Here is a 12,599-nt window from a genome sequence, read left to right as displayed (position 1 = left end):
ATATTCTAAGCACTGAATTGTTTGGGCTTCCATCATTTTTAAAGAAATTACTTTTATTTTTAATTATGTATATTAATTATATTTAATTATAAATATATATAATAAATTAAATATACTATATATATATATATATATATATATATATAAAGTATATGCAATTTAAAAAATATTTTGTACTATATGTAAAACTATATATAAAACTATATATTTTTTTCTCAATAGATAATTTATTTTTATCCACAAAATAAATAAGCTTTAATAAATTAGTTTTTTCTTATTTTACACTTGTCGATGGATTCAAGAATAAGATCGATTATGGAGATATCCTTACCCATGACATAACGTGATTTTTTATGAATTTTCTGTGATATGGTATTATTCTTAATACCATGCAAAGTGCAATGTATTTTATCTAAATAACTATCTATCTTAGTTGCGTAGAGTGGTCCATTTCCTTCATATTTTAATACATTTGCATTGTTCAGTTCAATTAAGCGATTTAAGAATCGCGCTATATTTACTACTCCCTGAATTCTATACATTTCCGATAGCACCATAATAGGATCAATCCCGACAGTTTTCCAAATCAAAATTAAAGACATATCCGTGTGTGCGTTCATGCTGGGAAAGTCTGAACAGAATCCAGCAAGCTCGTTAGGAAAATTCGTCACTATAGAATGAACATATGTTGACACAGAAATATTAAAATATGGCTTTACGAGTCGTAATAAAGGCTCGATGAAATAAATTGGATAATTTGGATCACAAAAAATAACAAATTGTTGATTAGAAAAGCTTAGCTTTTCTGAAGGATAATTCACCATTTGTTTGATGTTTGCTTCTTGATCTGACTGATTGGTTTTAATTGGCTTAACTTCTTGTGTTTTCTGTTGTAAACGCATCATGTGATGACTGGTTCTGCAAACAAAGATAATAAATTGAATATTCGAGCATTTTACAGCGATTATTTTTACTAAGATTTAGAATATTTTTTTACACACATAGGATTCTTTATTTTTTTTAGTAATTTACCTAATTTACATCCATAAAAAAAAAGTAATTTCTAACATAAATACCTTAATAATTCTTAGAATGATATTTACTTCTCTAATCGACATATAGGATTGTTATAAACCATTTCCATGTCCACCTTTGGTCCAACAAGATCGCGTATATTGTTCAAACCATATTTAATCATTGTTGGTCTAGTTTAAAAATGAAATATGTTATGCTTTTATACTGAATCGCAGAATTGTATGTAAATTTATTTTCATACCTTTCTAATGACAAACCCCATCCAAGAACATTTACATCAGGGGGTAAATTCAGTGGCAATAACAATTCAGGCCTAAACATGCCGCTGTTACCAATCTCTATCCATTTCTCCAAGCCATTATGAAAACAGAATATTTCCATGCTTGGTTCGGTATATGGATTATATGCAGGTTTGAATTGAAGCTGAGTGATGCCAAGCTTCTTGAAAAATTCGTATAAAGTGCCAATAAGATCACCCAGTGAAAGTTTATAATTGGCAATAACGCCTTCAATTTGATGAAACTCTGCAAGGTGTGTTGCATCTAAAGTCTCATTGCGGTATACTCTATCAATACTGAAGTACTTCACTGGTTTAAACTCTCCCTGCGAAATATTTTTCTTCGTGATTCGTGAGTCTAAGAGGAGCAATTTATATATGGGCTTCTTTTTTCGCTACGTACCTCCTGCATGAGTTTATGTAACATCCGTGCAGTAACAGCTGTTGTATGAGTACGCAGCAAATTTTTCTGTGCTTCTTCCAATTTCCAATCATATCTATAACCTTGAGATCCATATCCTCCTTTACTGTGAACAGTTTTCACACGTTCGAGATATTCCATGGGGAATTTTGTAGTAATACATGGTTCTAAAATATGTAACTAATCTTGTATCTATATTTTCAAGTGTATTATTTCATGTATCATATTGTGATAAGATACCAGAGACATAAAAGGTATCATGTGCATCACGAGCTGGATGTTGCTGCGGCTGGAACAGAGCATCAAAGTTCCAGAAAGAACTTTCTACGTAATTATTTGTCGGCATCTCTGTGAATCTGAAACAAAAGTGCTTTACATTTTTATGATGCAACAATTAGTAATTGTGTGTAACATTTAAAGTATATAATTTAAAATTAAAGCTTAAAACACAATATAAAGTTTGACAAAAATTGATTTACCCCATTTCGAGAAAAATTTTTCTAAATTCTTGACGAACTTTTAACAATGGATGCAAATGTCCAACTTGAAGCGCTGCACCTAGTGCATCGAAATTGTATGGTTTGAATTTCTTATCTTTCCAAGCACCATTTGCTAATAAATCTGATGTCAAGTCTGCTTCTATTTTTTCTATTTTTGTAGAAAAGTTTGGCCCTTTTTCCACATGCATTATTTTAGTTAGTCTATTATATGTAAAAGAAAAAAGAAAATGAAGAAAAAATATTTAATTATATTTCACATTGTTCTCTTTAACTTGTGCAACTACTTACGTATCTTGCAGAAGTTTTCTCTTTTTATATTCAGTTTTAACATTCTCTGGGATATTTGCAAAATCCTTTAAATGGATTTGTATGGTATCTACAATAAATGGTACTTTTTTTCGTACAAGAGGAATACTTCCATTTTTATCAAGTTCAATCCATCCAGCAACCATTGCCTTGGAAAAACCTACTTTGGCATAAGGAACAGATTTCATAAGTTCTGCCTGAGATATTCCTTCATCAGGAACAGTATTGTAAACAACCGCTTCGTGACTGCCACTTTCTATTACATGTTGACCCTCAGCTGTGATTTCCCATTTCTTTTTAGAGATTGGTTTCACCGTGATTAACTGTCAAAAAGAACGTATATTTAAATAATCAAATAATTACAATTTAAGTAAATTAAACTTTATAGATTAATTAAATTAATAGAAATTTCAATTTCAATTAATAAATAGTAATTAATTAAACACATATCTATATATCTCATATCTATTAATCTCATCTAATAACTCTACAGATTGCAAAGATATTCCATTAGTAGTTAGTTCACCTCGCACTGATTTTGTGTCAAATGCATAAATCAAATTGTAGATGCGACTTAAATTAACACATACGTAACAATCAACGAGTGATAATATATTATTGCAATAAACTTACGTTGTCCATTGTTTCAAGACTCTTGATAGCTCCTATGATCTTCTGATGATCCTCTTGAAATTCGTCCGCCAAATCCAGCGAATTCGTTTCATCATGGCTGTCTAGATATTCTAAAATTCGGTCTGTCAGCTGTTTTGCCATCTTGCATCAATTAATGTGTGTTGTATAATCAAATCGTACGTATAATTTATCGTAACCGGCGAAAACCACGTGGTGCAAGCAGTATCTGTTGTACGTACTGACGTTTTATGGCGACAAGCGACAACTTGTCATAGAACATAAGGGTGAAAACCCATGCAGCGGAATAGCAGAACGCGGAACCTTCGTCGAGCTCTATGGGACGAGAGGGAGAGAGCGCGTGTCGATATGCGCGCGCGTTCGACTTTAACCTTCAAGTGGCGCTGAGTCACGTGGTCGCGCGGCGGTCGGAATTCGGCGGCGCGGAGTGGGGGTGAGTGGTGGGGGGTGCGCCGTGCGCCGCGCGCGCACCCCCCACCACTCACCCCCACTCCGCGCCGCCGAATTCCGACCGCCGCGCGACCACGTGACTCAGCGCCACTTGAAGGTTAAAGTCGAACGCGCGCGCATATCGACACGCGCTCTCTCCCTCTCGCCGTAAGCTAATCAACGAATCACAGTCGAGCATTCTCTAAAGTCCCTAGAACTTATGGAGGCTAATCGCGGAATTTTCAGCGCAACTTTGCGTAGAGAGTTTCCCTTCGTTGTCTTCTTCATCTTTATGGCGTATCGTAAGGGTGCATTTTCACTTGACGCTGTGACGCTGGATTTCAGCGTCAAGCATCAATAAAAACAAATTGACGTTAGCGTCTGTTGACGTGAAAACAGCCTAGCGTCCAAGTTACAACTATGACAAGCGTCTCGTTCTTCGTTCTCTGAAAGCTGAACAAATCAAGCTTTTTCTTCTTGACGCCAGCGTCACAAATCAGATCACGTGATCAGTTAGACGCTAGCGACAAATTGATAGTGAAATCGCACCCTTATATGGTTGCGTCACAAATTCATATAGTCCAATCAAGACGATGGGACAAAAAGATCTTTGTCCCGATTGGTCAAGCGAATTGAAATTTTTGAATACTAGTTTACGCTCTAGTATGAATAAAATTTAATGGTTAAGCCTTACAGAAGAGGTCGCTTCGCAAAAATCATGTTTGAAAGCAAAATTGAAAATTGACGAATTAAAAACTTATTTTTTGTGAAAAAGTTGTGTTACGCACATTAAATTAAATTGTTATATATATATATGTATACTCTTATAATTTTTTATCTTTGATAAAAACTATTATAGTCAATATTTTATGTAATTTGTAAAGACGTTCGTGTGATTTGTGTATTCTTACAAATCCCGAGAATGCAACATAAATGATGTCATACTATCTTAGATAAATATCTTTTTTTTTTAAATTTATATCGATTATGTTGAAAAGTTGTCACTGCCAATTGATCAGATTTGTCTCTGAAGTACAAAGATGGCACAAAGTCCAGATCAAAGTGCCAACATGGAATTTGAGTTACAAGATACTGAAATTTCAAATGATCCGGAGACCAAGGGATTCAGTTTGTCAGCTGGAAATACCTGGATATATCCGGAAAATTATCCGATCCGTCAATACCAATATAACATAGTTCAATCAGCTTTATACAGAAATACCTTGGTTTGTTTGCCCACTGGTATGAAAAGAATTATTTGTTATTACAATAACAACATAAATTAGTTGTGCGTATTTTTATTTTTAATCTTGTTGCAGGTTTGGGAAAGACTTTTATCGCTGCTGTTGTGATGTACAATTTCTGGAGATGGTATCCATTTGGAAAGATTGTGTTTTTAGCACCGACAAAACCTCTTGTTGCTCAACAAATTGATGCATGTTACGAAGTAATGGGGATTCCAAGTGTTGAAATGATAGAACTTACAGGTTTTAATATTTTACTATCATGTACTTTAATAGTGTACATATGTGCTTTAAATAATATATCTTATAGTTTATGCATATATTATATATATAAGTGCATTAATTTACAGGTGCAGTTAATCAAAAAAATCGTGAAACGGCTTGGTGCAAGAAAAGAATAATATTTGCCACTCCACAAGTATTTCATAATGATCTTGAGAAATCAATTGTTCCCAGTCATTTAGTTAAATGCATTGTTATAGATGAAGCTCATAAAGCTTTAGGCAAACATTCATACTGTGAGGTAAAGAAACATTAGTAATATATAAATTGATAATGTATGAATTACAAATTGTTATTTCTGTAATAAACTGATAAGATTTATAATTTTTAGTGTATCAGAATATTATCCACGCAGAGTCAGTTTTTTAGGATATTAGCACTTTCTGCTACACCTGGAAATAAAATAGATAATGTTCATGAAGTAAGTAACAATTCTATACTATATATATTTATTTTTATTAGAGATTAATTCTAAAGAAGCAATTGTTTCATTATTCTAATATGTTTTTATTGTGTAGGTAATACAAAATTTACATATTTCCCGTCTGGAATTAAGAGATGAGACTTCAATCGATATAGTGCCATATGTTAATAAAAGGAAAGTAGATATTATTTTGGTACCGCTTAGCCATGAATTAGCTGTATTCAAAGACAAATATATTGTTATTATGGATCGCCATGTTAAGTTTCTTATGCAATGTAATGTGTTACGAACTCAAACTGCAAATATATCTAAAGGAAGGGTAATTAAAATTTAGTTTATAGAAATCTATAATATATAATTTATAATAATATAACCTATAATTATAATTTAATGATATAGTTTTAACTGTGTTTTTCAGATATTTCATTTATTAAAAGAATTTAAAACAAAGACGGACAAATCTGGAAATTATGGGCAGATTATGAAGACATTGAATATATTATTGACTATGTATCATGCTTATGAACTTATGATCAGACATGGATTGCGTGCCTTTTGTAAATTTTATGAAAGTATGTTATTTGCAGTTTACAAACTAATTAATTTTCTAAGATATTCTGCAATTATATATTTATCAACAAAAAGATAGATTCGAAAAAAAATTTTTTTAGCTCATTCTGATAAGTTTTGGATACATAATGAAAATCAATTGCAACGCTTACTTCATGACATACAAACTTATCTCGGACCATTCCCGGATATACTTCCTAATGGACATGTATCTGAGGTTTGTAAAAATATTCTAATAATATAGTAAAATATATTATTTTATAAAATATATTATTTATGAAAATTTATTATTTCAGATACCAACGAATCTTGTATTTGGACATAATAAATTTTACAAATTAAAAAAATTACTTGAGCACCATTTTAAAAGCACTAATGGTGATCGACAAGACACAAGAGCTATAGTTTTTGTTGAAGTTTGTATATTATTTTTTTCATTCTTTTTATACATAACATATAATTTTGCTTTTATTTAATATCTTGAAATTATAATAAAAACGTACATATAGAGTATTTAACGTTCGAAAAGTTTAATATGTTATTCTACAAATCTAGTACAGAGATATAGTCAATGAAGTTTATGTGTTACTCTTGAAATCAAAACCAGTAATCAGACCACAGATGTTTGTTGGTCAAGCTAGTCAAAAACAAAAGCAACAAATCAAAGCATTGGAGGATTTTCGAAGCAATCATGTCAATGTGTTGATTTCAACAAGTATAGGTGAATAAAAACATAATTATTGCATAATTATTAATAATAAACAGAACAATGATCTTAGTTATCACATTTATTGATCTTTGTAGTTATATCAATCTTGAAATGTATTAATTTTTTTATAATGTATGATTCAGGTGAGGAAGGATTGGACGTAGGGGAAGTAGATCTCATAATATGTTTTGATGTATCGCAACATTCTCCGATAAGATTAGTTCAAAGAATGGGTAGAACGGGACGCAAACGAGATGGTCATATAATTATTCTTGTTACAGATGGGAAGGAACACGAGGTAATTGAAAATATTATATACTACTTTACATACTTCTTTATATATGCATTCCAATATTACTAAAATGCTTTGTAGAATTTGAAGTCTACGCTTTCTAAAAGAGACTCCTTGAACAATAAAATATTAAACACAAGCAACATCGTCTCTTCCTTATATGAGAATAATCCTAAGATGATACCAAGTCAATTTACTCCAGAATGTTACAAGATGCATATTATTGCACCACCAAAGACGCCAAATGTGACAAATAAAAGAAAGAGAAAAGGATGTGAGAAAAAAGAAATCAAAAAGAAAAATGAAGCACTTTCCACAAAACAAAAAGAACGTGAGTTATTTTATGATTAATTTAATTTATATTTATTCTTTATATTTTATTAGTTATAATACATCTCTATAAGACTAGCAGAGATTGTCTAATATTTTTTTTGTGTGAAAAATGTATATATTTATTTCACATTACATTTATTTCATATTATTTATTTTATATTTATTGCAGCTATGAAAAAAGATACAAATCAATCATCGATGATGAAGTTTCTTACGAATAAATGCAATGAACAGAATCAAAATAATACATGCAATATTCTTACTCAATCAACAACACAGAGTAATAAACTGCATAATACAATAAATCCTAATAATGTCAAACTGCTATCTGATGATAACGCGGGAATCGATTTTCTGACGTTATGTGCAGTAAAAAGATCAGAAGAAGAAATATCATCCGAGACTGTATGTAAAATGGATACAACTTACGTTCCTGTGCCAAAGCCAGTTAAGGATTTGTTCAATTTTATTTTGCCTAACATAGAAGTTATTGATTGTTTATCTTCCTTTACGAGAGTTAAAGATATTTCACTAGCAGAAGATAAAGGTTGTGAAGATGATTTATCAATACAGAGTAAAAATAATGAAGATGAAACTATTCATAACAATAATGATTGCATTGATATAGATGATAATAATGATTGCATTGATATAAATGATAATAACTTTTGGTGTACTATTCGAAATGAGAAAACCATAGATGACAACGAAATAAGATTCGAAGATATACTTGATGAAAGTTCTGACTCGGATAAAACAATTTCACATCTAGATCCACAAGTTAGAGATATTGAAATAAAATCGATTAATATTAAAGCTTCTGTATCTGATACGAAAGATAATGACAAAGTTACTGATATAGGAATAGAAGTACCAAATAACACAACAGATCTAGAATCTAGTTTATTTGAAAACATATTAAATGAGTCATTTAGTTCAATTGAAGATGATTTAGAAAATGAGGAAATATCACGACAAAATATTGTATCTTCAAATTCTCCAAATGTTTCCGTTAATGTAGAAAATATTAATTTTACTAGTGAAAATACTGTTAACACCATTGATGACAAAGATAATGTTACTAAATCTAATTCAAATTTATCATTTAAAGTACCTGCTAAACCTAATCAAATGAATAAATTTATAAGAAATTTTATAGACGAAATGCAAGATTTGAATTTTGATAGTGATGATGATATAAATGAATTTGTTAGGCATAAATCTAGTAGAAATAAATCCATACACAATTCAAAGGCGGACGAGAGTCTGTTATCTATAACTCAAGCTATTGATACAATAGCAGGAATAAAAAAGGATGTGAAAGTATCACCGAAACCTTCTGTATGTAACGAAAAATCATTTGACGAGAGTGCTGGCTGGATTTCAGTGAATACTATAAATGAAACTAAAATCGAAAAGAGGAACACGAGTTCGAGAGTAGGAAACAAATTATCAAATCTTTGCAATTCTACTCCAAAATCCTGTACTGTCAAACAGAAGAATTTCGATTTCCTGGATTCCGATGAAGACTTCATGATCACAGAGGATAACGTAAAGAAATTTAATGAACTTGAAAGCTGTTATTTTCGCGATGTGGCAAAAAACTCTGAAGATAAGAATAGTTGTTTGCCTAGTACATCGAGAATTTCGGAAAGTGATTGTTTTGATACTACATCGAAACACTCGGAATCTAAAAGCTGCTACGATAATAGATCGACAAATATGAAACCGCATAGTACATCATCGCCGATTAATAACAAACGTTCGGTATTGTCTTTGAAACGGAATAAGATCCAAACACAACATCCAGATAAGATAGACTTGAGTTTATTTGAAGCACCTAGTAGATATCCGAATAATAAAAAAGATAAAAGTATTTTGGAACCTAGCTCATCGAAACAAATGTTCTCTTCGGATAAAACGATCGAACAGAAAATCAAGCGTGAACGCAAACGTAGAAACAATGTCAAAAACGAGTTTATAGACGATGAAGCGAAAGTAGATTCTGACGCCAGTTCAGATGAAACCATTAATATAGATGAAGATGATCTTGTAGATTTCGTGAGTTATACACAACAACAAGATCCAGTTGACATGCATGCGCATTATTTGCAAACTATTAAGAGCCCGATCAAGCGACTGGGTGCCTTTCATTTCAGAAAACCACCGTCGCCTGATTTAGACAGAGAGCTCTATTCGCAACCTTTGTCGCAAGTGGAAAATTCGTATCTTTATGTACGTAAATTATTTGCTATATCGCAAGCTTTGTGCTTAAGTTGCCACGTATAATCGATCCAATTTTTTTGTATACAAAATAAACCAACGAAATATTTATTTAACTTTGATTTCAGGATTCATTTTGCGTTAAAGAAGATGAGCCAAGCATACTTGCCGATAACGATACGATATTAGAAAGAGCTGAAAGGAAGTTAGAACGAAACAGACGAAAACATCTCTGTTCAGATAAGAAAATGAAACATGTCAAAAGGCAAAAGACAAATCATTCCGAGAGTAGCGAAGATGAGATCGAACAACTGCGCATACAAGTGCAAGGAGATTAAGCAAAAGGAGGGACAAAAATCGAGTCAAACTGTGATGTATCGATAATAGTTTTACGCAATAAGAAATTTATTTTTAGATATGTACAAATCATGTGTAAATACACTCGTTAAAGAGTCATTATTATTTTTTTATAACGATGTTTTCGTATAAAATTGTGTAGAGATCTATCTTTACAATCGGATAACAATGATTTATGAATGATAGTATATCTTCGTCTCTTTTTTTCGTGAGATGCGTGATTTTTCGATTTATCCAAAATCCGTGTTTTTTCTATTTGCTTACTCTAATGATTTTTTTATGATTGTCGTCATTTTTTTCAGTGAAATATTTTTATAGTTTATATTCGCTTATATATATTGAAGCTTTCATAAAAAGATATATTATAATTTCTTATCAAAGTTTTATTGTGTATATATTTACTCATGATAAAATTATGAATTTATAAATAATTAATGTCTGTTTTTAGAAGCTTATTGTAATCGATTGATTATTTTCAATAATAACAGGCAAGTTCTGAATAAGATAAAAACATTATAATACGAAAATTATACAAATATCGTTATTTATCTATATAGCTTTTTTCATATGCGAATATTATGCTTATTTGAAAATATTAGACTAATGTACATATCAGTAACACAGGACATTAGCAAGTTCCTTCGAACGATAACTACGGAATGCGAAACGTTTTTTTTTCTGATGTAAGGGACAAGGACTTAAGGACAGGCATCAATCATTAGATAAGATATCATTAAAAATAGTCAAACAAAAGATTGCAATGGGTATATATAAGGGCTGAATGCAAACGTTTTGTGTCAGTTTCAGATTCGTGCTGAACGAAGTAACTTCATTTTTCGAGATTATTGAAAAAACAATATTGTACTAATAATAACGCAAGTGCAAATTTTTTTCTACAAAATTAAGTTAATAATTACATAAAATTAAAAATCGTCGTGTTATCATTATAATTTCATCATATAATTCCTATGTGATATTGATAATTGAAAATTTTAAATATTTCTTTTTTGACGTTTTTCAAGGTCTGCTTTGTTAAGCAGTGAAAGATGTATTCTCCTGCAATTATTTTAACTTTGATTAGTGTCGCGTATGCACTATCAATACAACCGTATCTCGATGACATGTCAAAAAAGCAATTAGTAAACGAGCAATTGACCGATGGTGTGACTTCTTCTGTGCAAAATAACTCTGTGCCAAATAATAATCCTCCACCGTCTTCGCATACCTATCCGACTTATCCAGAATATTCGAGCAACACTGGAACAGTTACAGTGAATACCAGAAACGAGGGCTATTTGATGCCAACAACGACGGCTGTACAGAAAACTTCCCGATTGTCATACGAAAGTATCCTCTCCAGTTTAATACCTTTCGTCACCACTTTGAGCCTCTACGGTGCTCGCGCTGGTACCTTCCTGCTGCAATTTTTCTTGGTCATTCTCGTGGGTTTCGCATCTACCAGCTTGATTTGCACATACACATCGATCTGCTACTCTTTCGCAGACAAAACTGAGGCAAGTTGAAATATTTTTGCAACTACATGTTAGCTATTTTCCTCAGAAATGAATAAGAATGATCTAGACTTGAAAGTCGCACTTGAAATAAAATTGTGTTAATATTATGTTAAGAGCCTATAAGAGAGTACTGTTTTGGCTATTTTTTAAAGATAATATTTATAATATTTATTTAATATATATATAATGAGATTGCAATCACTGCAAGAATTATTTTTTGGAATTATTTTATATTTGAGTTTTTTAAATAATCTTTATTTTATTCTAAAATGTATACATTGTTTTTACAGAATTTAGCCAGAATATTTGTTACGCCGGAAAACTTGGACATCGCCAGCGCGATAGTTGGCAAAGCACTCGATAAGTACAGCTTTATATAGTATAAGATGGATAAGAGGGATGCTAAACACAATAAGAGTTTAGGACAATAGGCAAAGGAATCATCGGACAATACGCTACAAGACTCAATGATGCTGTTTTATACATCTTCATGTAAAGACTTTTTTTTGTTATATATCGTAAGTCATTTAACATCTAATTGTCTATCATTATTTTGCATAGGTTTTATACTATTATATTCGCTTTTATATTTAACTTTTTCAGTAAATTTTACGTGTTAGCGATAATCTTTTGATGCTATACAAAACTTTTCAATATAAATGATAAAATATCTTCGTAAAACTTTTAGTTTACATCTTTATACAATAGCCACTATTAGAAGTCCCTGTTATTCCTATATCCCACATTCGCGATTTGCACAAGTAAATAATCTATCATTTATATATTTTTAATTATATATTTTTATTTTAAAAACCGCAATTGTTTTCCATGCGTTATGCGTTCATGTCAAGGTTCACGTATTATCATGCCTGATTGAATTTTTATCAGACACAAATCTCTCTGTGTTAAATGTACAAAAGTCTAAGAATTCTAAAGTCAGAGGAAATATGATTATCGTAAATCAATGTTATATAAGTTTCTTACTTTTTATATTTTTTTCTCTGAATATATACAGAAAATATTAAAGAACTC

General features: G+C 31.2%; 3 protein-coding genes across 7 annotated transcripts; 2 read left to right on the top strand and 1 right to left on the bottom strand.

Moving 5' to 3' along the window:
• Positions 1-233: 233 nt before the first annotated feature.
• Alpha-phers (phenylalanine--tRNA ligase alpha subunit) lies at positions 234-3,562 on the bottom strand. Of its 2 annotated transcripts, none has more exons than XM_083049982.1 (8): positions 3,173-3,562; positions 2,522-2,862; positions 2,213-2,434; positions 1,974-2,089; positions 1,716-1,900; positions 1,277-1,638; positions 1,104-1,205; positions 234-918 (listed from the first exon to the last, which is right to left on the bottom strand). In XM_083049982.1, exons 1-8 carry the CDS (start codon positions 3,311-3,313, stop codon positions 264-266), a joined length of 2,124 nt encoding a protein of 707 aa, XP_082906108.1. In that variant the 5' UTR covers positions 3,314-3,562; the 3' UTR covers positions 234-263. The 2 variants fall into 2 exon arrangements, with proteins under 2 accessions (XP_082906108.1, XP_082906109.1); XM_083049983.1 differs by having other exon boundaries at positions 783-918; positions 1,077-1,205; positions 3,173-3,559.
• A 767-nt stretch (positions 3,563-4,329) lies between these two features.
• Fancm (FA complementation group M) lies at positions 4,330-10,300 on the top strand. 4 transcript variants are annotated; one of them, XR_014426363.1, is made up of 14 exons: positions 4,330-4,861; positions 4,939-5,106; positions 5,214-5,386; positions 5,477-5,566; positions 5,664-5,888; positions 5,988-6,141; positions 6,241-6,356; positions 6,436-6,555; positions 6,695-6,860; positions 6,992-7,146; positions 7,222-7,471; positions 7,643-9,534; positions 9,633-9,708; positions 9,825-9,964. XR_014426363.1 is itself a non-coding variant. In XM_083049307.1 (13 exons), exons 1-13 carry the CDS (start codon positions 4,660-4,662, stop codon positions 10,032-10,034), a joined length of 4,095 nt encoding a protein of 1,364 aa, XP_082905433.1. In that variant the 5' UTR covers positions 4,333-4,659; the 3' UTR covers positions 10,035-10,300. The 4 variants fall into 4 exon arrangements, 3 of the variants coding, with proteins under 3 accessions (XP_082905433.1, XP_082905434.1, XP_082905435.1); XM_083049307.1 differs by having other exon boundaries at positions 4,333-4,861; positions 7,643-9,708; positions 9,825-10,300; XM_083049308.1 differs by having other exon boundaries at positions 4,709-4,845; positions 7,643-9,708; positions 9,825-10,300.
• Positions 10,301-11,099: 799 nt separating this feature from the next.
• LOC145942514 (uncharacterized) lies at positions 11,100-11,996 on the top strand. The gene is made up of 2 exons (XM_083049329.1): positions 11,100-11,567; positions 11,858-11,996. The coding sequence occupies exons 1-2, from the start codon at positions 11,100-11,102 to the stop codon at positions 11,945-11,947; spliced, it is 558 nt and encodes a 185-aa protein (XP_082905455.1). The 3' UTR covers positions 11,948-11,996.
• Positions 11,997-12,599: the final 603 nt, after the last annotated feature.

This window comes from Prenolepis imparis, unplaced genomic scaffold, assembly GCF_030444845.1.
Source record: "Prenolepis imparis isolate NDT839.2.m4 unplaced genomic scaffold, iyPreImpa1.0 SCAF_11, whole genome shotgun sequence".
Classification (NCBI taxonomy): domain Eukaryota; kingdom Metazoa; phylum Arthropoda; class Insecta; order Hymenoptera; family Formicidae; genus Prenolepis; species Prenolepis imparis.
This window is presented reverse-complemented; position numbering and strand designations above follow the sequence as displayed.

Bases quoted from the DNA above. Each gene is read 5' to 3' on its own strand.
- Fancm (XM_083049307.1), top strand. From the start codon at position 4,660: ATGGCACAAAGTCCAGATCAAAGTGCCAACATGGAATTTGAGTTACAA. The intron at 6,142-6,240 runs GTATGTTATTTG...AAATTTTTTTAG, and splicing joins CTTTTGTAAATTTTATGAAA to CTCATTCTGATAAGTTTTGG. The intron at 6,556-6,694 runs GTTTGTATATTA...CTACAAATCTAG, and splicing joins GAGCTATAGTTTTTGTTGAA to TACAGAGATATAGTCAATGA.
- Alpha-phers (XM_083049982.1), bottom strand. From the start codon at position 3,313: ATGGCAAAACAGCTGACAGACCGAATTTTAGAATATCTAGACAGCCAT. The intron at 1,901-1,973 runs GTATCTTATCAC...TACATATTTTAG, and splicing joins TGATACCTTTTATGTCTCTG to AACCATGTATTACTACAAAA. The intron at 1,639-1,715 runs GTACGTAGCGAA...AATATTTCGCAG, and splicing joins TACATAAACTCATGCAGGAG to GGAGAGTTTAAACCAGTGAA.
- LOC145942514 (XM_083049329.1), top strand. From the start codon at position 11,100: ATGTATTCTCCTGCAATTATTTTAACTTTGATTAGTGTCGCGTATGCA. The intron at 11,568-11,857 runs GCAAGTTGAAAT...TTGTTTTTACAG, and splicing joins CTTTCGCAGACAAAACTGAG to AATTTAGCCAGAATATTTGT.